Raw genomic sequence first — 23,663 nt, forward strand, 5'->3', positions numbered from 1 at the left:
CAGCTTCTCTGCTTGCTTCTGCAGGTGCCTGATTGGGCCCAGAAATGGGATGCCAAGCCTCCATGAGGAGCGCCTCTCTGAGCTGCTGCTGTGACAGCAAGTGAACAAGCTGCCAGAGGATGTCCACTACTACAGCGGCTGCCCCCACGGGGATCCCGGCAGCCCCGGGCCCTGTGAACCCTCCCCCACCCGAGGTCTCCAACCCCAGCAAGCCTGGCCGAAAGACTAACCAGCTGCAGTACATGCAGAATGTGGTGGTGAAGACGCTCTGGAAACATCAGTTCGCCTGGCCGTTCTACCAGCCTGTGGATGCAATCAAGCTGAACCTGCCTGTGAGTGGCCCTTAGCCCACTCCTGGAAATCCTGCCCGAAGGTGGTGTCTGAGATGCAGCAGGGCCTCAGGAGGCCATTGGTCCAACAGGGTGACTGCTCTGGGTACAAGAAATGGGGAGAACCTATGGCTTCCATAGCGAAAGAATAAGAGGAAGGGCCGGGCGTTGGTGGCGCACGCCTTTAATCCCAGCACTCGGGAGGCAGAGGCAGGTGGATCTCTGTGAGTTCGAGGCCAGCCTGGTCTACAAGAGCTAGTTCCAGGACAGCCTCCAAAGCCACAGAGAAACCCTGTCTCGAAAAACCAAAAAAAAAAAGAATAAGAGGAAGGGGCTGGAGCAGCGTTTCTCAACCTGTGGGTTGTCACCCTTTTGGGGGTCTAGTGAACCTTTCACAGGGGTTGCCTAAGACCATCGGATTTTACGGTATAATTCATAACAGTAGCAAAATTACAGTTATGAAATAACAGAAAAAAATAGTTTTCTGGTTGGGGTCACCACAGCATAGGAACTGTATTAAAGGGTCACAGCATTAGGAAGGTTGACGCCCACTGGGTTAGAGGATGCTGGGGCGTGGCGCAGAGGACCACACAAGTCTTTATCCCATCCGCTAGGAGCTGTGCCTCTGTCCTCATCATGATTACTCACAGTCAGATGCCAGGTATGCAGTAAGGCCCATTTTCCAGGTGATGGTCCCTACAGTGCACACTCAGATTTTATCTGGATACCCGAAGAGTTGCAACAAGAAAACCTGGGCAGGCACTTCATTCATTTGGTTCTGTGCACATCTTGGTCCCTGGACACCTGCAGGTTTAAAGTCAGAGGGAGTTTGGCTCTGTGTGAATGTGGAACCTTGGGCTCTGCCTCTGGCTGGAGAAACACAGGAGGACAAGTTTGGCAAGAATTTGGGACTGACCAAGAGTCTCCTCAGACCACATGCCCCACCTGCTCTCAGGCCTCTGGGCCTGGCCCTGAGACCCAGTTGACTTGGGAGGACTTTGCTGTGCTTGGGAAATGTGAGAGTAACATTGACTATTTGATTAACACCTCTGAACATCTTTTTCCTAGGATTATCATAAAATAATAAAAAACCCAATGGACATGGGGACTATCAAGAAGAGACTAGAAAATAATTACTATTGGAGTGCCAGTGAGTGTATGCAGGACTTCAACACCATGTTTACAAACTGTTATATTTATAACAAGGTAAGACACAAAACATGAGCCCTGAAGCTGCTTGAGGGAGCAAGCTTGGCACTGGGAGGCCTGGGTCCCGGGCATGTCATTGGCTCACAGGTGCCCTGTGAGTCCAGCACTTTTGTGGCCAGTGAGTCTCTATGCCATTTCAGTGGCCTGCTGGGGGTCAGTGGAAAGTGGACATCTTTCAGACGTCACTGATACAGCCCGAGTGCTGTATCCTGAGGCCTAGGAGCCCCACCCTTAGAAAGTTTAGGATGCAGAACCGGGGGCCCAGCCTTCCATCAAGAGGAGGTAGTCAAGTAGGCTGTGACCCAATGGGCAGCCACCCAAAGTGTCATACAGAGCACCCTGACTTGGGAACCCTGAAGAGTGGTCAGTGTAGGAGCAGATGGCCAGAGTCACAGGGGACCTTGCTTGGGGATTTGGTCTTTCGCAGTGTGAAAAAGGAGAGGTGTGGGAGCCGAGCTGTGGTAGCTCCTTTGCTCTGCTTGGTAAAGGCCGCTCTATGCGTTTGCTTTGTTTCTGTTCTGGGATATTGCATGTTGAAAAATATTACTCTTGCCTTTCCTACACACCTAGTCTCTTAACAAAATTTAATGTTTTCTTAAACTACAATGTACAGTGTCTTTTGCAAGTACACAGCTCCCTTCACAGTGAGTGACCTGGGTTCTCTGTCTTTAGCCCACAGATGACATAGTGCTAATGGCCCAGGCCTTAGAGAAAATCTTTCTGCAGAAAGTGGCCCAGATGCCCCAGGAGGAAGTTGAACTATTGCCCCCTGCTCCAAAGGGCAAAGGCCGGAAGCCAGCTGCAGGAGCCCAGAGTGCAGGTAAAAGGCAGGCAGGCAGGGAGTACAGGCATGCTCTGCTGAAACTCTTAAGTGGAGGGGGCGGGTGTGAGTCCCTTGGACCCTCTGAATTGTGTCCCTTGCCTGCCAGGTAGGACGGGTATGATGGGCTTGACAGGTGGCAGATCTGCCTGGGGCAGGGAGGATATTGCTGTAGCTGCTGTCACATGTCTGACTGACTTCCCACATTTTACTCTGGTTTGTATTGATCTTAGCATTGCCTTTGCCTTGCTTGCTGTCTGGCTTAGAGGAGTTTGTCTCTCGGCTGGAGAGAGTCAAGGTGGTCATTGTCCAGAGCTATGGGGCCAACCTGGGTTCCAACCAGGTCTGAGAATAGGTATTGACTAGAGATGTGTCAGACAGAATGGCTGACTGGGCAGGGAGTGGCTGAAACCAAGCTAGGTGTGAGAAAAGCCGAGTCCTGGGTTGTCAGTTAGCCGTGAGCTCTGAGTGGGTTTCTCCACCCACAGAGTGGGTTACTCTGGTTTCCTCTTCCGGTCACGGAGTAAACATTGCCCAGGCAGCAGTGCCAACCCCTGCCCCAAGAGAGACTCTTGTAGCAAGGGTATCTTGGTCTGTCCTAGAAGGTCCTAGTGCTGTCTATGGTTGGACGGCGTGGTCTTAGATGCTTCTGAAAATACAGAGCCCACTGAGTTGAGCTCCCTATCCTTGCTTTGAAGGTACACAACAAGTGGCAGCCGTATCCTCGGTCTCCCCAGCAACCCCCTTCCAGAACATACCCCCCACTGTATCCCAGACACCCGTCATTGCTGCCACCCCTGTACCAACCATCACTGCAAACGTCACATCGGTTCCCGTCCCCCCAGCTGCCGCACCGCCTCCTCCTGCGACACCCATTGTCCCTGTGGTCCCTCCCACACCGCCTGTAGTCAAGGTGAGCTTCCGTGAGGCCTGCATGGCTATCTGGAGAGGTTGGCTGGGGGCCCAGGCCCCATAGTGTTCCTGAAGCAGGGGCAGCAGCACTGGGCAGGTGGGGCCTCTGCTGCCTGTCTAGGTGCAGCTGTTTGGAGAGGTTTTCTGCACAGACAAGGAGACCGAGGCTCAGGGGTTGAGGTCACATGGCTGGTGCTGGCTGGGCTGGACTTGAACCCCAGCTTCTCCAGCCTGGTAGCCCTGGCCTTTACAAACTGTTGGGGAAGGTATGGAAGGTGTGGGGGGGAGTAGTGAGGGTAGAGGGGTCAGGTCATCTCTGGTCATCCCTAGGGGAGTGGTGGCCAGTGGCAGCAGCCTGGATTTGTAAGGGCCTGCCACAACTACCCCTTGTTTGCCGGGACTTTCCACAGTGACCCTGTCCTGCCCTGGCCGGGCCCTACTTGGGTCTAGATGGAGTGGGGGCTTTCTGTGAGGTGCGGGGTTGGCAAGGCCTGTTGAGTCTCCTGCTTTAGGTAGGGCCCATAACAGGCACTCATGTGTGTTATCTTCTTCAATTTGATCCTCACAGTGACCCTCTGGGGCAGGCAGTAGTCCCCCCTCTTACAGATGAGGAAACGGGCGCTCAGGGGTTAAATGGCTCTCCCAAGGTAAAACGCCACCTCCATTGCCTTCCCTTCCCTGGGGCCTTCACTGCCTGCACTTCCCAGTGGCGCCTGGCCAGGCTGTTTGCCACAGCGAGTCTGCTCTCCCCCCAGGTCCTTTGCAGCTCGCGCTTGGTGCTTGCCACCCTGTAGGTGCCCATCGATGTTTTTGGATGGCCAGCTTGTGTCCCTGTCAGCCTGAGGGTGGCAGCTTGGCTGGGAAAGAAACTGGGAGGCTGTCAATGGCAGGTTGTGTTGCCATCACCTGGCCTGTGAGTTTGTGGCTCCTGTTGGCTTCTCTGCCCACCTAAGCAAGCTAAGAGAAATCTGCCGAGCAGATCTCAGTATATACCAAACCCTGGTCCCAACTCAGCTGGTGATACCTGTTGGTTGGGCTCTTCAGGCTGTGGCAGAGACCCTTTTCCCCCTCAGCTCCCTTGGCAGACACTACATGCCTGTCTGCTATTAGCAGCCAGCTCCAGGTGCACCCACGGGAGGCTGTGGCACCTCCTGGGCTTAGCAGCCCTCTGCACTGCCTGTGCCTTCCAGATAAAAGTCCTGGTCTCTCCGTGCCTACAGCCCTTGGAGTCTCTTGGCCTCTAACTGCTGTGGCTGCTTCATGTCTCCTGGTCAGGCTGCCCCACCCATCCAGCCTGGAATGCTCCTCCTGCCTCCCTTCCTTCTGCTCGATTTGTGTCTGTCCTTGAAGTACCTGCTCAGGGCCTGGTCTGGCACTTTCCTCTTGGTCTTTGAAGCAGGGAGTCCCTGTCTCTGGCACCAGTCTGTGGTGCTTATTAGAGGTTGGGTGAATTCCCTGCAGTACCTCATGCTGCTCAGGTCAGTGGCACGCTCACCCACCTGGATGGCTGAATCCTCAGGGCTGAGGGAGAGAGTCCCAGCCTCACCATGGCCAGCTGTGTGACCTTGGACTGTGGGCCTGGCCCCTCTGAGCCTCGGTGTCTTCTGTACTGTGGGGACAGCTGAGGAGGAAATGAGACCCCTGCATGTGGTCGCTAGCTTGGCGCCTGGCAGGCAGTCTGCACTCCAGAGGCGTGGCAGCTGTGAGACACATCTCCCTGTAGGCTTCCTTGTTTCTGGAGTTCACTGTTACTTTGTTGTTACAGAAAAAGGGCGTGAAGCGGAAAGCAGACACGACCACACCTACGACCTCCGCCATCACTGCCAGCCGGAGCGAGTCTCCCCCGCCACTTTCAGAGCCCAAGCAGGCCAAAGTGGTAGCCCGACGGGAGAGCGGGGGCCGCCCCATCAAACCTCCCAAGAAGGACCTGGAAGACGGTGAGGTCCCACAGCATGCTGGTAAAAAGGGGAAGCTGTCAGAGCACCTGCGGCACTGTGACAGCATCCTCCGGGAGATGCTGTCCAAGAAGCATGCGGCCTATGCATGGCCCTTCTACAAGCCAGTGGACGCTGAGGCACTGGAGCTGCATGACTACCATGACATCATCAAGCACCCCATGGACCTCAGCACAGTCAAAGTAAGTGGGGTGGGGTGGAGGGGCAGGGTAGTGCCCAGAGCCAGGAGCCGCTCTGTGGCCCTGGTTGGCCCTGCCTGGCGGATCCCACTCTGATCTCCTCCACAACCTGTTCTGCTGATACATCTTGTGCCTCTTGAGAGCTGGGCCCGCTCATACCCTGGCCTGGTCAGGGAAGAAGGCCTGTTGGCCCCTGAGTCTGCACCTCCATTGTCATTTATTCTGGTGAAACATATATCAGTGGTTCGATTCTTCCTTTGTCCTCCAGCTCTGTATCGCCAGATAAAGGGCCTCTTAATGGTGTCTGCTTCTGAGTCTGATGCAGAGGCAGGTAGATCTCTGTAAGTTTGAAACCAGCCTGGTGTCCATAGCAAGTTCCGGGATATCCAGAGCTACATAGAGAAGCCCTGTCTCACAATCCCTGATGTGTAGGCACCTCACAGCCGAGGCGGGAGTCTGGTGGCCAGCAGGGGTGGACCCTGCCTCAGCCCCCAGCTCCCACGCAGGCAGACAGGGAAGCAGAGATGGGCAAAGAACTGAGGACACAAGCTCAGCTGTGCCGTCTCCGTGCCAGGGTTCCCAGAGTCAGGGTCTCATCCTGGGTTTTGCTGTGTCCAGCCAGATCAGGGCCTGGCAGGTAAGAAAGTGGACCTGAGCTTTTGCAGGAGAATGAGCCTGGGACATGATGACAGACCCAGAGCTGGGCTTGGTTCCTCTGTCCTCCCTAGAGGAAATCCCTGTGGTAGCTCTCAGGACTCCCTTCGCCAGTTGAGGTAGGCAGCCCCCTTCTCTAAGCCGGGTGGTGGGACAGTTGCTTGTTTCATCCAGACGGCCTTGCAAAGTTGTTTTACCTCATCTTACCCGAGGCAGAATCTCCCAATAGAAGCTTTTTTTTTTTGGTCCTAGATGGTTATATTAGGACCATTGTTTAGGCCTGGCCACCTAAACAATGTCATGCCTGATGCTCATTTGAGTAAAAAATGAAGTAAGCAACTGGCCTTCCAGCTGGGCTGGGGTGAGGAAGCAGAGCCTGGGAGCCATGTGGTCCCGAAGCTGCTGGAAGCCTAGTTGTATCCTTCCTGGTCACTACTGTGCCACTGTGCGGGCTTCCGGAACTTTACTGGGGTTTCCACTGTTTTGGATGCACTGCGACAAGATAATTCCGATTGGTTGGCTTCTCATTTGTTTTTGGGTCCAAGATGAGGCAGCTTTGGGAGTTGAATTCACTGAAAAGTCACCAAGTCACCATGTGCCTTGCTCAGGCTTACAGAGAGACTAGGTGCTTACCCAGGCAACTCACATGGCTGAGCCCAACTGACAAACCCTTTGAGAAGACTTTAATGGAAGAGTATAAGGCAGCCTCGATTTCCACAGACTGTGCAGTAGAGGGAAAAATACCTTAATTTTTGTTCGTTCAGGTTTGTTTGTGTGTGTGTTTGCCTGCATGTGTGTATGTGCACCATGTGCGTATCTGGTGCCCACAGAAGTTAGGTGTTGTTGAGTTTCCTGGAACTGGAGTTATGTATGGATGGTTGTAAACTACCGTGTGGGTGATGGGAACTGAACCCAGCTCCTCTGCAAGAGTAACAAGTCCCCTTAACCCCACTGAACCATCTCTCCAGATCCACCGTATTAACAGAGTTTAATAATAAAGCTTAAGGAGGAAATTGTACTGGCATGTGTCATACCAGCTCCAGGAGGGTTTTCTCCCAGCATCCATCTCCTTAGAACAGGGTTGCCATTGGGCACAAGGGCCAAGCCTGTTATTAAGATCCCTCCACTGGGTAGGAATCCATGTCCAGTCAGAGGCTGCGGTGGATGCTTAGCCCCTAGGTCACTGATTTCTGATCTCCACACAAGACAGGAACCACACACCCTCATAAACAGCTGAGAATATGCCAACCCACTCCCCGCCCAGCTTTATTTGTGTGCCTGTGTGACCCTGCCCAACCTACCTTTGCCAGAACTCCTTGGGCTAGACGTCAGTGGAGTCTGAGGGCCTTTGCTATGGGGTGGCCAGGTCTCTGTGATTGGTTAGCATCAGCTCCATAGACCCCCTGCTGCCCTCCACCCCGGCACAAACTCAGAACTGCCTCTGGCCCAAGATGTAAGGCATCTCCTATGAGGCAAGTCGGTAACAGCTCCTGGATTCCTCACAAGAAAAAGCAAAGCCTCCCTCTGTAAACTGAGTCTTTACCTGAAACTCCAAAAAAGTCCCAACGCCAGAACCTTCTGCGCTATCTGCCACGTGGAACTGAAAACTCTAGATGAGGGTGGGGTTGGTTCATCTCCCAGTGCTTCTCCTATCCAGTGGCCGTGTCCTTGGAGCCCAGGTGCTTCATGTTGAACCATCATTTCGTACCCCTTCCCCCAGGGCTCCCTCCTGAGGATTCCAACCCAAGCTAATTGCCAGATATCCTGACTGACAATTGGCTTGGTTGCCAGAGGATGTTCTGAGGATCTGAATCTATCCCTTACATGGTCTGGCTAGTGCTGTCTGCTCACACTTGTTGCTTGTTCCAGAGGAAAATGGACAGCCGTGAGTACCCAGATGCACAGGGCTTCGCAGCTGATATCCGGTTAATGTTCTCGAATTGTTATAAGTACAACCCTCCAGACCATGAAGTGGTGGCCATGGCCAGAAAGCTACAGGTAACCCAGGGCTGGGTGTAAATGTGATTACCAGCTGAGTTATGCAATGGGTATTGAAGCCCTTAGATACAGTCTGGGTGAAGCATCTCCAGCAGGCAGGCCTCTGAGGAGCCTTATTTCCATAGCCTGTTTTGCCTGTGTGGCAGGAGATCCTGCTAGGCCTAGAACAGATCCCAGGATACATGGTGAGTAGGCTAGCCTCTGATTTTGGAAGCTTCAGATTAGAATACCAAGGTGGAAAGCAGGCAGTGGCTCTTGGCTGTGGGAGCCCATGCTTAGCTGCCCTGCAGGGTATCTCTGCAGGTGAGCCTGTCCACCTGGGGCTCGTGTACCCTAGTGGGTCTGGTGGGTGTCTACTCTGCCATGGCGTTAGAGAAGGGCTGGGTGGGCTTATAGTGAATGACAGTGGCTGTGTGAGGGGAAAACCACAGACTTAGCCTTCCGTGCAAGTGTGAGCAATCACGGGGTTTCACCCAGGATGTGTAAACACTTGTATGTGCATGTGGTGTCCCGCCAAGGACCAGGTGCTGCATAGAACACCAAGATTTCTCTGCTGTTTGTAATTGATTATTTGCTTGGAAGGAGTTATCAAAACAGTTTCCTTTTGGAGATAAAGATTATGGATAGTTTTTCCAGTACCTGAACATTGTGATTTTGGTTTTGGGGTTTTTTTTTTTTGGTTCTTGGTTTTTTGGTTGTTGTTGTTGTTGTTTTTAACTGAGTTTGAGGGGCTGGAGAAGGGGCTTAAGCCGATGAGAGCGCCTATTATTCTTGCATAGAACCTGAGTTTGATTCCCAGCACTTGCGTGGTGGCTCACGACCATCTATCACTCTAGTTCCAGGGGATCCAACGCTCTCCTCTGGCCTCTGTGAGCACGGCATGCATGTGGTTCATGTACATACGTGCAGGCAAAAACCACATGAAATAAAAGTTTTTTTAAAAAATCTTCAAAACAGAGTCTGCTTCTGTAGCTTAGGTTGGCCTTGAATTCATTGCCATCCTCCTGCTTCAGTCTCCTGAGTTCTGGTATTACAGGTGTATGATACCTGGCTTTAGGACCCAGAATGTTCATTTAGGATTTCTTAGTTCCTTCCTCAGACACATGCTGAGGTCCCTGATAGCCATCTTGGGTTGTGAGGATTGGTGGGCAAAGCCTCTTTTTCCCGTTTGGGGATCTTCCTAATGTTTCTCACTTTCCTTTGAAAATGAGCCCTTGTGAGGCATGAGGTCTCTCCAGTGCTGGCTGTGCTCTGCTCCTTCTGAACAGGCATTGCTGGGGAACAGGGCACAGTAGTTTCGGAGTTCCCCTTATATGCAGAGGCAGCCTTAGGACCTGTCTACTGCTGAGACCTTGCTCTCTGCGCTGGGATTCCAAAGGCATTGTCACACAATGTCAAAGAGCACTGTGCTGCTACTGAAAGCCAAGCTGTCCTGTCGAAGGTGATTGTGTAGCTCCCCAGCCACAGGCTGGAGAAGCTTTGTTATCAGTGCTGTTCAGCAGTCACCACTGTTAATTTTATGGACTAAACACTGTGGGCTAGAGCCTAACACCATCCTGCCTTGTCAGCAGTAGCTTTCCAGACCTCTGACTTCTTAGTTTGAGGATCTAAGGGTTGGGAGGAGTCTCAGAGCACACTCACAGTAGGCACTTTCAGAAGCTGGGCTCCAGCATGGTGGGTGTGCATGTGCGTGCACTCCCGTGTGCATCTGGGTGGACCCAGTATATGAGGCAGATGAGGCAGACAAAGGGAATGCCATGCCCCCTTATTTTCACATGGCCCCTTCATCCTTTTCTGCCCCATAGCAGAGTGATCTTCATCGAGAGGGTTTTCCAAGTGCCTGATCCTGTAGGAGCTGTGAGGAGCTTTTCCAAATTTGGCTTTGCACATTTTGACACTGGTGTGAGGTGTGTCACTGTAGTAAAACCCCAGGAAGGGGATCAGGTGAGGTAGGAACCAGCTCCCTGTGGCTAGGGTCTCCGTTGGAGTTGAGGACTAAAGAGAAGTTTCTTGTTAACAGAGGGGCATTCCTGAGGAGCCTGGTACCTAGGGCTGCAGGGCTGTCCTTGCCTTGTACACAGTTGCAGATTAGCCAGGGGAGCTGCATGCCAGGCCCCAGAAAGCCAGGTTTATGATTGGCTGTCCTCATTCCCTCATTCTAGGCCTGCACTTGGGAATTGCCTGGGGATAGAAGGGGACAAGGGAAGGTGGCAGGCCTGTCCCTTCATAGAGTGTGAGCCTTGTATGGTGTGGTGTAGCCCAGAGGCGTCTTGCATGCTGGAGGGGGCTGTCTTGTGGGTGTATAAGTGTTCAGCTGTCCCTCTTTCTCCCCAGGATGTGTTTGAGATGAGGTTTGCCAAGATGCCTGATGAGCCTATGGAGGCACCTGCGCTGCCTGCGCCCACAGCCCCTATAGTGAGCAAAGGTGCTGAGAGCAGTCGTAGTAGTGAGGAGAGCTCTTCAGACTCTGGCAGCTCAGACTCAGAGGAGGAGCGAGCCACTCGGCTGGCCGAGCTGCAGGAGCAGGTGAGGACAACCATCTCTATGCTGCTTGCTACTGGGTGTAGACCGCCAAGCCTAGTTACCTAAGCTCTCCTCTTGCCATCACTCCTCCTCCAGCTGCTGCTGTCCTTGTCTGTGGTGCTGTTAGAGGGGGTCTCAGGTGGGGTTTGCTCAGCACCTTCCTGGGTGTGAGGCTGGAGCCTGACACCCAAGAGCACACAGGCGACTGAAAGCACTTGGGTGTCAGACACTCTTGGACACCCGGGGGGTGGAGCCCTGCAGAAAGACCTGGAAGCCATACATAAGCAGTGGCTACAGTGGGTGTGTGTGCTGCAGGCTCCAAGAACCCTTTGGAGCCTGGTTCCGATCTGTGCCTCCTATGCCCTCTTGTGCCTCAGTCTTCCTGATATGCAGAGTAACGTGACTTGTTTTGAGGATCAGCCCAACAACATGAACTATTTCCCCAGGGTGGGGCAGCCAGCCCCGTGAAGTCAGAGTGCAGCCACCAAGGCAAAGTAGTGTGCATGATCAGGTGGCCCCAGGGGGAGGCAGGGCCAGGAGAGTAGTGTATCACCAGACGGAGCTACATGTCAGATTCTGAGACGATGAGGACATGGAACGGGGAATTGGCCATGAGGTGTGGCCTTTAGGACCAGTGAGTGAGTCCTTCCCAGTGCACGGCCCCTTCCCCTGTTGGCTGTGTAGCTTTTCGCAAGATACCCAGGAGCCACACTGGCTACGTGCTTACCTGTACAAGGTGGGTCACAGCCCTCCTCCCCGAGACATACACGCAGCACCCGCCTTTCTGTCTGCCGGCGGGCGCCAGGAGGGTGAGCTGCTGCCATTGTCTCACTTTGATCCCGCAGACTGGCTGCGGAACCTTCCAGGATCAGCTGTTGAATGTCTCCTCTGTGCAGGTGCTCACACGCTAGTCCTGCCATCTGAAAGATAAGCATTAACAATGAAAGTATTAGCTGCTGTTACCAAGTTCCTCCTGCCCCAAGCCCAGCCTGTAGGCAGCCACCCGGGAGGTGGGTGAGGGAACAGGCTCAGAAGGTGAAGTGACTCACCGGCAGGCACAGAGAGAGGGGCAGAGTGGGCTCTCGAGTGCTTCCCTACGTCTCTCTGGCTTCCAAAGGCAGAGTGGGGTCCAGATGCCCCTGGCTTATCCCACATAGCTGAGGCAGCCGCAGGGGTGCAGGCCTACCCAGAGTTCTCTCTTAGCTGCCTGCTCTTTTCCAGCTGAAGGCCGTGCATGAACAGCTGGCCGCCTTGTCTCAGGCCCCAGTGAACAAACCAAAGAAGAAGAAGGAGAAGAAGGAAAAGGAGAAGAAGAAGAAAGACAAGGACAAGGACAAAGAGAAGGAGAAGCACAAGGCCAAGTCTGAGGAGGAGAAGAAGGCCAAGGCCACCCCACCAGCCAAGCAGGCCCAGCAGAAGAAGGCTCCCACCAAGAAGGCCAATAGCACAACCACAGCCAGCAGGTGTGTGGCCACCTGCCAGGCCCTCGGGCCATCTCAGGTCACAGGGACTGCCAGATCTGGGACTTTGCACTTTGGCTACATGGGAACTAGGTTGGAACTTTGGGGGACTGGGTGCCTCTGGGGCCTTCAGTGGAGGTCACCCTTACCGGTCTGTCTGGCTCTGATGCTGGGCGTTGGAGCCTTTGCACTGCCAGAGGAGGTGTCTTTGCTTCTGGTTTTTTGGGACTTTTTCTTGGTGTGGGCCAAGGAGACTCACTGTGGAGCCAAGTGTTCTAATTTCTGGAGCACCTGGTGGGCAAGGGGTTAGGGTAGAAAAGAACAGGAGAGAGGATTCTTTCTAGCTAGGTGGGAGCAGTGACTGCCGTGAGCAGGTGGGCAGGTAGGCAGTAAAGGCTAGGTACAGAGCCTCAGGCAAAGCTAGCAGACATGCGCCTTTGGGGAATTAGGATGGAGTTGATACTGCTGCGGGGGGGGGGGGCACTGGGGAGAGAGTAGATGTGGCCTGTCAAGGTGTCCTGCTCTGGTAAGGCATCCTCAGAGGGAGGGAGGCAGAGAGAGACTCCTGAAGTTTCTGGCCATTCTGGAGGGCAAGGCCTTGGGTAGCAGTCAGGGAAGCAAGGACACTGCCTTGGACAGATGGTGGCAGCAGAGAGGCGTTGACAGCTGCTTGTAACTGAGTTGGGCAGTCTCTGTTTCCACCTGCCTTGGGCTCTCTTTTCTTCTCTTTCTCCTCAAGGGAATGCAGAAATCAGTTTTTCTCATACTGTCTTTGTCTGGATTTGGTATCCATGTCAATGCTGGTTCCCGAAATGGTGGCTTATAATATTACAGAATAATTAGGGACTTTTTTTCCCCCCCTGAGACAGGGTTTCTCTGTGTAGGCTTGACTGTCCTGGAATTCTTTCTGTAGACCAGGCTGGCCTCGAACTCAGAGATCTGCCTGCTTTTGCCTCCCGAGTGCTGGGATTAAAGGTGTGCTTCACCACCGCTGGGTTTCAATTGAGGAACAAACAGTTTTTTGTTTTTTGATCTTTTTATTTAAATTAGAAACAAGCTTAGCCGGGCGTTGGTGGCGCACGCCTTTAATCCCAGCACTCGGGAGGCAGAGGCAGGCGGATCTCTGAGTTCGAGGCCGGGCTGGTCTACAAAGTGAGTTCCAGGATAGCCTCCAAAGCCACAGAAAAACCCTGTCTCGAAAAACCAAAAAAAAAAAAAAAAAAAGAAAGAAAGAAACAAGCTTGTTTTACATGTCAATCCCAGTTTCCCTCCCTCCCCTCCTTCCCTTCTACCCTGCCCCTACTGACCCCCAATCCTATCCCCTTTCTGCTTCTCCTCAGGGAGGGCGAGGCCTTCCATGGGAGACATTCAAAGTCTGTCATATCATTTGGAGCAGGGCTTAGGCTGAAAGAATATCCCTCAATGTGAAATGGGCTCCCAAAGTCCATTTGTGCACTAGGGATAAATACTGATCCACTACCAGAGGCCCCATAAGTTGCCCAGACCTCCAAACTGACATCCATGTTCAGAGGTTCAGGAACAGGTTGGGTCTTTTTTTTGTTTTTGTTTTTGTTTTTTCGAGACAGGGTTTCTCTGTGGCTTTGGAGGCTGTCCTGAAACTAGCTCTTGTAGACCAGGTTGGTCTTGAACTCACAGAGATCCTCCTGCCTCTGCCTCCTGAGTGCTGGGATTAAAGGCGTTCGCCACCACCACCTGGCTAGGGACAGTTTTTAAGAAGACTATTTTCCTGGGTACTGAGTCTGCCTTTTATGGCCTGGCTTTAACGTGTACATCTGTAGGTATCACTCTCTCTGTCCCTGGTTTTTTGTTTTGTTTTGTTTTTCCTCTTCCTGCTACATCCCATATTATCTGAATATGGAGATCTGTTGGGTTTGAGAGGGGGTTCCTGACTCAGCCCTAGGCCAGGAAGACCTGTTGTGACCTTGAAGTACGGTCTTACCTGTCCGTGGCAGGCAGTCTAGACATCCTCACACAGCTTGCCCAGCTCTTGTTCCCGAGGAACTTTGGGCACACCCTTAGGGCACAGAGCAGTCTATAGTGGAGAAGAAGAGGGCAGGGTGGTGGGACAGATAGCTGAGACTCAGTGTCACATGGCTCCCTGTCTTCTGCCTCAGACAGCTAAAGAAGGGTGGCAAGCAGGCGTCTGCGTCCTATGACTCAGAAGAGGAGGAGGAAGGCCTGCCCATGAGCTATGATGAAAAGCGTCAACTCAGTCTGGACATCAACCGACTGCCTGGCGAGAAGCTAGGCCGTGTGGTGCACATCATCCAGTCCCGGGAGCCCTCGCTCAGGGACTCAAACCCAGATGAGATTGAAATTGACTTTGAGACTCTGAAGCCAACCACGCTACGGGAACTGGAGAGATATGTCAAGTCTTGTTTACAGAAAAAGCAGAGGAAACCATTGTGTAAGTTTGCTGGTAGAGCATGCTGCTCATAGCCTCTGTAGCCCCAGAGAGTGGGCAGTGGCTCACAGCTGCCTTACTGTCTAAGCCTACCTGCCCACCACAGGCTCCAGGGACATCTACACTCAGCCAGTGCATGCCTACCCCCATATCCTCTTCCCTATTCTCTGGTAACGAAGATGTCTATTGGGCCTTAACTAGCCTGTAGTGAAAACGTAGGACCTGGGGTTGGCCTAGCCTTTTCATCCTTCTCACTCCCCTTTCTAAAGCTCCATGTGGGGCTTTGGCTGCAGGGAAGAGTCCCACTTCCTCTCCTGATCAAGTGTTCAGACTCTTCACAGGATGGACTCTGCCCCTAGGTAAAAGGCACCCTGAATGTGATGGTTTCTCCAGACAGGAACCAGTCACTGCCAGGGTGTGCAGGTCCTAGGGACTGGGAGGAAGGGAAGTCCCAAGGCAGTCCCTCGCTGTCTAGGCTCATGCCACCCTATGTGTGGCTTCTCACATGTGTTTGGTCCTCATTTACTCTGGAACAGACTGACTTATGGGTGATAATGATACAGGAGTCTGATGGTGAAGGCTGAACTCTCCCAGACCACGTCAGTCTCTGTGACTCAGGCAGGAGAGAATAGCTGTACTGGAGGAGGACTGAGACAGAGGGTCTGTGCCCTTCCTGTGAGAACAGAGGACAAGCCATAGCCCAGGCTCCGGACTCTGGTGAGGTGTAGAGATGGAGGAGGACTCGGTAGATGCACCAGTGGTGGTTCCAGGTCATCCCAGTGTTTCCTGCTACACAGGGATCCGCTAACAGCTCTGCACCAGAGAGAGGCCCTGATGCTGCAGCAAGGCGGGGGGTGCATGCACTAGTGTGTGGGGCTGGGGCTCTTTGGCCACCCTGTTGGGTACCAGCTCCTGGCAGAGCTGTAGGGAACGTCTCACTGCTCCCCTGCCACTCCACAGCAACAAGCGGGAAGAAGCAGGCAGCCAAATCTAAAGAGGAGCTAGCTCAGGAGAAGAAAAAGGAGCTGGAGAAGCGGCTGCAGGATGTCAGCGGGCAACTGAACAGCAAGAAACCCACGAAGAAAGGTAACCATCCAGGCCTCCTGCTGTCCTGCTGTCGGGACAGCAGTCACAAGGCCAGGGAGTGTGGTTAACCTCCTAGCATCTCTTAGAGGACTCAAATAATAACACCTGGGAGTGGGGACATCCTTGGTTGACCTTTGGGGTGGTTATGGAGAGAGAGGGAGAGGAGAGAGAGGAGAGAGTGTGTGAGTGAGTGTGTGAGTGTGTAGATCTGGGATCACCCATGCACCTCCTCTAAACATCAATCACCAACTTAAAGGAAGCAGTGAGTTTCTGACTTTCTAAAACCTAACATGTTAAACATTGGTACAGTGGGCAAGCTCTGTCTTCAGCCCAGGCCTCAGATTTAGGTGAGCGTCTCTTCCTGCTTCTGGAGTCTGAGACCTTTTTCCTTTGTTTTCAGAGATGCTCTAGAATAGCAGGGTATAGGCAGTGGACAGAGTCTGAGACTGTTCGTCAGCTGGTATCTCACCTCCCTGGTATCAGTTAGGGCAGTGAGGGTCCATGAATGTGTCCTAGTGTGGCCATGTGGCCACTGAATACTATTTTATGGGCATCCTTTAAATGTTTATTGTACCTCTGGGTCAAGTCACAGATAACCCGTGACGGGGTGGTGGCATGGACACTTTTGATGACACACACTGCTCAGCAAGGGCCTCCCTTGTGTCCCTGCAGAGAAGTCCAGCTCAGCGCCCTCGGGAGGCCCATCAAGGCTCAGCAGTAGCAGCTCCTCTGAGTCTGCAAGCAGCAGCTCCAGTGGGTCCAGCTCCGACAGCAGTGACTCAGAGTGAAATTGGACTGTAACAGCTGGACAAACGGACGTGGCACACGCCGACTGCAGTGTCCCCTCCTATGGTTAATATACTTTCGTTCCATGGTGTGCAGGTTTTCTTTTACTTCAGTGTTATGACTCTCTTCCAGCTGTGCTCCGGTAGGGCGGAGAGCCTGGCACGTGCACCAGACCCCAAGAGAGGGCCAAGCTCTGCAGGAAATGCCTTTGCAGCTCAGTTTAGTTGTTTGGAGACCGCGGCCTGGGATGCTGACCTGATAACCATAGACACAGCGGCGGGAGGCGTGGCTGGATCTGCCCAGTACCTCTTGGGGCCCAGCCTTGCCCTTAGTAACTTGAAGGAAGCTTTTCAATTGCTCTGGAATGGGTTCTGTGTTTGAGAGCTGTTAGAACACTAACCAGCAGGTTACTTCTGTCTGCAGGGGCTGAGGACAGATGTGTCAGCCCACGGAAACCAGGCTGGGCCCCAGCAGAGGGTCCTCATAGCTGCAGGCCAGAGCCTCCCACCTCTGGGTTGGGCGTGGAGGAAGAGGGGTGCTGAGTTCTCTGACCCTATGGCTGTGTGTGCAGCGTGCAGGTTTCGGGACACCGAAACTTTACCTCAACTTAAGGGAATAAAAACAAAAAACAAAAATTAAAAAAAACAAAAGCAAAAACAAAACAAAAACTTTTGTAAGTTCATCCATTTTCTACAGAAGTCCAGCCCAGCGTGCTGCCTGGCTGCCGTCTCACACTCTGAACCACCTCCCCGGCTTTATGTATATATAAATACTTTATTTATTAACATCATTGGTCATTTTTAAAAAAAGAGAAAAGAAAAAGCGTAAGCAAGTGCATTAAGAAGAGTGGAGATGCAGGTCTCTGGCGACAAGCAGACGACCACGGTCAGAAGACTGGTCCTGTGGCGGCGTGCCCCTCTGGTGCTCTTCACGTCTGGGCTGTTGGCTTTCTTTCTTTCTTTTTTTTTTTTTTAATGAAATTTGGGGACTTTACAAGTGTAGACAGCCTTCGGCTGCAGCACATCCTCATTTTATGTTTGTTGAGTTACTAACATCAACGGAGGGAACCTCGGTTCTTCAACACAAGCTTTGTAAGCGGAGAGAAAAGTGATGTATATCAGGCCAAGGTCTTGACATTTAATTTTCTATTGTAAAAAAGTAATAATATACAGAGTTTAACAGAAAGTTCTCATCAGTTTGTTGTTTTTGAGGCTGCCAAATGGTTTTGGAATTCAGGGTCAGCCTGGATTAGCTCTGAGCATTGTGGCCTCAGCCAGGAAGACACAGGCCAGTCTCCCAGGCCTGTGCGTACCTCCTCTTCAGCCTGCAGACGCTCTCCCTGACCTGACAGGGGCACGGGTGAACCTGACGATCCAGGGGTCCCTGTTCAAGAATTCCCAGTTAACCTAGGAAACTAACTGTCCTGACCCCCACTTCAGAGCGCCAAGTGCAGAGCCTTGTGGTGGGGACCCTGCGATTTCTTCCATTGCTTCTAGGCAGAGCGAAGGACTCACCCTCAACATCCCTACATGGGAGATGTTTAAAATTCCTAAAGTTAGCCCTAGCAGCCCTTGTGCGTGTGGATAGGCAGCGGGGTGTCAAGCTCGGGAAGTGGCTGACTGGCTACCATGTCTAGACGCCTGCTGAGTTATCAGCCAGTTTGTTAAACTTGTAAGCCAGTTTTGTTTATAATAAAAATATAAGTGGATTTTAAGGTTCCATTTTTTTAAAGTTACCCTTGTTTTTCAAAGGTATTTTTTAAAACAGATCTTTAATAGAATATTTAAGCTGTGACTGTAAGAAATAAACAGGAGGAAATTGACAGGCCTTCACGTGGGGTCTCAGTGGTGGCCTACCATGACAGTCTAGCCAACATGCCTAGACAAGGCACGGTGGCAGGGCATGCATAGAGTGCCTCTGTGAGCTGTTAGGCGAGCAGAGTCGGGCCCTGGAGTGGCATCCCAGAAGCGGGGCAGAGGTCTAGAGCTGGTTTCACGGGATGGAGAGTCTGGCATTTCCTCGACTGTGGTCCCTACTGAGCAGCTTCTGTCATTGGTGCTTTTACCTTTTTTTTTTTTTTTTAAGTTTTCTGTCCAAACTTAAACTGTTTTGTCTCCAGAGTTTTGGAGGGTGTTGGTTCCCACAATGCCAGGCTTCGGGGTGACTGCCACTCCCTTTTTCTAGTTACAAAGGCTACAGGGACTTAGATAGTCCTGTACAGAGGTGGAGGACAACTGTCCATGGCTTCTTGGGAGTCACATGCAGGGGTGGGGTGGTCACTTGGCAGAGTGTTGGAGGCCAAGGATCGGGCTTTGGGGTTCAGACCTCCTCAGGCTGTGTAACTCAGCCTGCGTACAGACTGGAGACATTTTCTTGTGTGGTCTTCTTGGTTTGTTCTTTTGCAGCTGTCACACCTTTTATGGTCATTTGGGAAATGCAAGCCCACTGTTACAGCTTTGTCACCCTGTTCATCACTGTCCCCGTTACTGGCATAACACTTCCAGAAGCTCTTCTTTTTTTATATATATATTTAAAATGTTTCTTTTCTGTATGATGTGCATGCAAGTTTACCGTAACTTTTCTTAAACTTTTCAGTGCCGTTTCTAGTATATCCCTGTAAATGTCAGTTTACTGAAGATGAGTCCATTGTAAGTAGTTTTAGCTTGTTTTTTGCAATGCCGGCCTCAACACCACAGAGTTAAAACGGTAGGAAGTACTCTGGTGTCTCTGGTAATCATGAACCTTTCTCCTGGGGTGTTTGTTTTGTTTTCATAATAAAAAGAAGGGGGAAAAAGGCAATGTCTGTGTAGTGCTCTTTGCTGCAATGCCTCTTCCTAAGGGCACGTGGCAAGCTCCTCATACTTTACCTCTTATAGCTCTTGGTAGAAATACATAGAACATCCAAAAAGGACTTTAAAAAACACTCTTGAGCTAAGTGTGGTAGCACATACCTGTAATCTGTTGGGAGGTCGAGGCAGCAGAACTGCTGTGACTTTGTTGTTGTGTTTTGTTTTTTTCAAGATGGGTTTCTTTGTGTAACAGCTCTGGCTGTCTTGGAGCTGCTCTGTAGACCAGGCTGGCCTCCATCTCACAGAGATCCACCTGCCTCTGCCTCCCAAGTGCTGGGATTAAAGGTGTGCACCACCACTGCCCGGCGTGCTGTGAATTCTTTAAGGCCAGCCCACTATACAGTAATAAGAGCGGGAACCCTTTTGCAGGACAGGTGCTGGGAGACAGGGAGTCCTGTGCAGTTCTTACTTGGATTGACTGCCTCCCCGAGGACCACGGGTTCCTCAGATAGTCTCACCTAATGTCCATTCTAGCCCCTCCCTGCTGCAGTGTATTGCCGGGTTATTTGTGGCACAGGCCTCCAGGTGTAGTGAACCCAGTGGGAATGTAGGTGAGAATACATAAAGAACCCTATACTAGTCACTAAGAACAGGCTATGGAGTGGTTTAGACACTGAAGAATGAATGAGGAGTTGGGCCTTAGGGTCTAAGGACCCAAAAGTTGTTTTCCAAATGGCCAAACCATCAATCCTGGGCAAGATGTTCTTGTTGGGTCCTATGACATGTCTACCCCATCCAGAATGGAACAGACTACTTTGTGGTTCTTGCTGCCACTAGCCCTTATCAGACTAGTCTCTTTTAGCACTGGCCTGGTGTCCTAAGCACAGATGGCATCTTCCTGTAGTCTAAGCAGCTTAGTGACTTCCCGGTGTCCTACACGGGATCTGATGCCTGTGTGCCACTCACTCCTGCTGGCTCCTGAGGACGACTAGCCCACAAGTACTTATCCCTCCCAACACTCTATGACCTCATATCCTGTCTCCAAGTCAGTGCTGTATCTAATGAGGGCTTGGGTTAGGACAAGGTGTGAACAGGTGGCAGAAATTCCAGATACGTTAGAAGCTTGCTTGCAGGACTTCAATTGAGCTTGACAGAAACTAATGAACTTGGAACAGTTTCCAAGTGCTAGGCCTCCTTCCTAATCAGGCCAACCAACCTTTACTGTACAGTGAGCTTCCCCTCTAAATGTCCAGGAATATACTACAGAAGCCCAGCCCATGCCCTGGGTCTGCAGCAGGGACTGAGCCAAAGGACCTGGCTCCTCCACTCCAGCTAGCCAGGTCTGTGGCTGGATGAAGTGTTTGAGGAGTGCCCTGTGTCCTGATGGCTGTAGTACAAGTTTGCACATCTGCAAAGAGATATGAATATAGTGAACACAGCCATCATGAGATGTGCTCTTTGCGTTGATTATAAGCCAGGTGCCGTCTCTGTGCCAGCTAAGTTGCCTGGTGAGGAGTGGGTAGGGCAAGGTGCACAGTGGGGGTGATGCCACTGGTGTAGCTTGTGACTGAGCACACAGCGAGAGGGCAGGCATGCCTTCTGACAGTGGCTGCCTTGAGGGAGGGGCCTGCTTTATGCTTTCTATACTGGGGCTCTTATCCATCGTTAGCCGTTACTGTTATTTCAGAAAGCCAGGTAAGGTTTTACACTCCAAGACAAATGAGAAAGGGAAGAGTCTTAAGACGTTTATTTAGAAGGCTCAGCTTTAACAAAACATCCTGGAATCTCTCTAGCTACACAGACCTTAACTGCACAGAGCAAGTACGTTGCAGCTGTCCACACCATGTGTACTGAAGCAGAATATGTGATAGACCTTAAATGAATACCGCTGCAGTCTGATAGAAAGGAGGTTCCATTGCACCACTGTCGGGCGAATGCTCCTTCCCACACATGATTAGGCTTGGAATCAATTCAGGCAACTTAGATGGGGCTTTAAATTGGAGGGTTCTGCTGTAAGCATTTAAGACACACCACACCTATATACAAGACCAGTGTGGATGCTACTGCAATGTAGTAATAATGTATGGGTCAGTTGGCCACTACAGCTCTGTCCCCTTTTCACTTGTCAATGCAGTGAACTGAGAGATACGGGACGCTCCAGGAAGAGTCCCCTCTTTACCCTGGACAAGCAGCTCATAGGAGCTGGGGACATCTCACCAGCTTCCCTTTCATTTGGAAGCATCTGGGTGCCAGCTGTGCCACTGATAAAGGGCTGGGTGATATTCTTGGGTGCTGAGTTTTTATACCAAAGCTCGATCTTTGCAGCCATCAAGGATTTCCTCCCTGGAATTACATAATTGAGCAAAACTTAGACTGGCCGGTGTCCCTAGAGACCCCAAGCTGGTTTTTGTCTCGGACTAAGATGGCCTCATTTCCATACTGGGAGTACCACATGCTGCGGCTCCTGCTCAGGTATGTATTGGGTGGTACAGACTCCAGCTTCTGCTGCTGCTGTTGCCAAATGAGTAAGGAAGTGTCCCTGTACCGAAGGCGGGCATAGCTTTCCGACAGGGCCTTCTCTGCCAGTGGGACCCGACCGCTCATCCCCTGGCCCCAGGCTCCTGCACACTTGGCTTTCAGGAAGAGCTGGCTGCTTTGCTCTGTTAACTAGTGGGCCAAGAGCTTCGATGACTGTTGGGTTAACGAGCCCTTGGACAACTCGGATCTTTTCATGGGCAAGATCTCAGGAGGGCAAGGGAAGCCGAGACACCCTTGGCCCGGTTCAGGAGCCATGTGAGAGCCATTCCACACAGAAAGTGGGTCAGATTGGCGCCGTGGTCCAAACGGTGTTGATAGAGACTCCACACCACTCTGGGCGGTCTGTTAGGTGTTCACTGCCTCTGCGACACTTCTGAGCTCAGAGATGTATCCAGGGTCCCAAGAGAACGGGCATTGTACACAGTTTGCAGCAGGGGCTGACTTGTCCACACCACTCAAAACGCAGCTGGGATCTGGTTCAGGTCCTAGTCGGTCTTCCGCTCTTATCGAGGGTGACACTGCAAAGAAAAGAAGCTGTCAGGTGTCTGGAGCAGACCCAACAAGGGCTTTGCCTCGATGGGCTAGAGTTCAGTGAAGCTACTCACGGATGCGGCCAGCTGAGCTGGGTGGAAGGGTGAGGTGTGTGGGCAATCGCAGGTCCCTTCATAACGTACGGATGGTTAAGTGGTACCCGGGTCTCCGCTGGTGAGAGAAGCGTCCCTCAACTACGGAGCAGAGTATCTGGGAGGAGGGAAGGATGCAAGTCCCACGCCCCTGCTTCTGGCAAAACTATCGCTTGCCCGGCCCTGTCCAGACGCTCCAGCGGAGCAGCCTCCTCCGTGGCCGGCGCTCGCGGACACGCGTGGGCCGGGTGACGCAGGTGCTCCAGGTTCCGGGCGGGGCCAGGGGGCCGCGGCTACGTCTCCATGGCAGCGTCGCAGACGTGGCGAGCCGAGCGCCGAGGACCCATCGATCACTCCGCGGGGCGGGCCGACCACCCTGAGACAGAGAGAGAGGCGGAGCGGCCGAGTGGAGTGGGGAAGGGAAGGGGAAGGGTTGGAGCGGGAGGAGGGGCTGGAAGAGGGAACGGAAGAGGTGGGTGGTTGTGCGGAGAGAAGAGGTTGAGAAAGGGATCTAGAGGGAGGGGAGAGAGGAGGAGCTGGGAAAGAGGAGGAGCTGGAGAAAGTGGCAGATGTCAAGGAGAACAAAATCCAGAATAAGAGTTGTGGAGAGAGAGGAGGATCCTGAGAAAAGGGCGTTGGGGAGACTAGGAGATGCGGAGAAGCTGGAGGGGGCAGGATGATAGAAAGGAGGAGCAGGGAAGGAGCCGGAGGAAGGAAGACTGGCGAGGAGAGGACGAGGACTGAGACGAGGAGGAAGGGGCGTTGCGGGAGTTGATGGAGCCGGTGATAGACAAAAGGAGAAGCCAAAAGAGAAAAGGAGCCTAGGGGAGACACAGACTAGTCAGGATGCGGAGTGGGTGGTTAGGTGGGCCAGCGTAGGAGCCTAGGAGCTGGGGAGAAGAACTTGGGGCGGGGTTTGAGGCGGAGCCTGGAGGGGGAGGAGCTTCTGGGGATCAGTGAGAAGGCCTGGAGGAGATGGCTGAGGAAGGGAGTCAGGAGTTAGCAGTAAGGCGCCTGCCCAGTCCTGGATCCTGTCACGGTGTTTTCCTTTTTTTTTTTTTTAATAATTAATTATTGTTTTATGTGAATTGGTCTTTTGCTTGCATGTATGTGAGTTACAGACAGCTGTGAGCTGCCATGCGGGTGTTGGGAATTGAACCCGTGTCTTCTGGAAGAGCAGCCATCTCTCCAGCCCCCACGGCTTTTCTCTTTGTTTGGGTTGGGGTGATTGTGTTGTGGTCTGGAGATTGAACCCATGGCCTTGGGCATGCTAGGCAAGGGTTCCAAGTGAAGCTTTGTCCTCAGCTCATTTTATTTCCTTCTATTCAGTTCCCTTGTCAGACCTGTTGCCGTTACTACCGATATCCCACTCAAATA

At 52.3% G+C, this 23,663-nt stretch overlaps 2 protein-coding genes across 7 annotated transcripts in view; one reads left to right on the forward strand and one right to left on the reverse strand.

Moving 5' to 3' along the window:
• Brd3 (bromodomain containing 3) overlaps positions 1-19,135 on the forward strand; it is a 53,509-nt gene extending 34,374 nt beyond the window's left edge. For 5 of the 6 annotated variants that reach the window (XM_040745156.1, XM_040745153.1, XM_040745157.1 and 2 more), the window contains exons 2-13: positions 25-332; positions 1,398-1,535; positions 2,211-2,358; positions 3,057-3,271; positions 5,036-5,407; positions 7,928-8,056; positions 10,391-10,582; positions 11,425-11,475; positions 11,801-12,042; positions 14,175-14,467; positions 15,425-15,550; positions 16,223-19,135. In XM_040745156.1, coding sequence (XP_040601090.1) covers positions 120-332; positions 1,398-1,535; positions 2,211-2,358; positions 3,057-3,271; positions 5,036-5,407; positions 7,928-8,056; positions 10,391-10,582; positions 11,425-11,475; positions 11,801-12,042; positions 14,175-14,467; positions 15,425-15,550; positions 16,223-16,338 — 2,235 coding nt within the window. In that variant the 5' untranslated portion in view covers positions 25-119 and the 3' untranslated portion in view covers positions 16,339-19,135. The remainder of the gene's footprint in view (positions 1-24; positions 333-1,397; positions 1,536-2,210; positions 2,359-3,056; positions 3,272-5,035; positions 5,408-7,927; positions 8,057-10,390; positions 10,583-11,424; positions 11,476-11,800; positions 12,043-14,174; positions 14,468-15,424; positions 15,551-16,222) is intronic. The other variant, XM_040745158.1, reaches the window with a different exon arrangement.
• A 1,722-nt stretch (positions 19,136-20,857) lies between these two features.
• Positions 20,858-23,270, reverse strand: Brd3os (BRD3 opposite strand). The gene is made up of 2 exons (XM_040745159.1): positions 22,269-23,270; positions 20,858-22,181 (listed from the first exon to the last, which is right to left on the reverse strand). Exon 2 carries the CDS (start codon positions 21,727-21,729, stop codon positions 21,475-21,477), a length of 255 nt encoding a protein of 84 aa, XP_040601093.1. The 5' UTR covers positions 21,730-22,181; positions 22,269-23,270; the 3' UTR covers positions 20,858-21,474.
• Between the last annotated feature and the right edge of the window lie 393 nt (positions 23,271-23,663).

Source organism: Mesocricetus auratus, unplaced genomic scaffold (assembly GCF_017639785.1).
Source record: "Mesocricetus auratus isolate SY011 unplaced genomic scaffold, BCM_Maur_2.0 Super-Scaffold_100004, whole genome shotgun sequence".
NCBI classification, from domain to species: domain Eukaryota; kingdom Metazoa; phylum Chordata; class Mammalia; order Rodentia; family Cricetidae; genus Mesocricetus; species Mesocricetus auratus.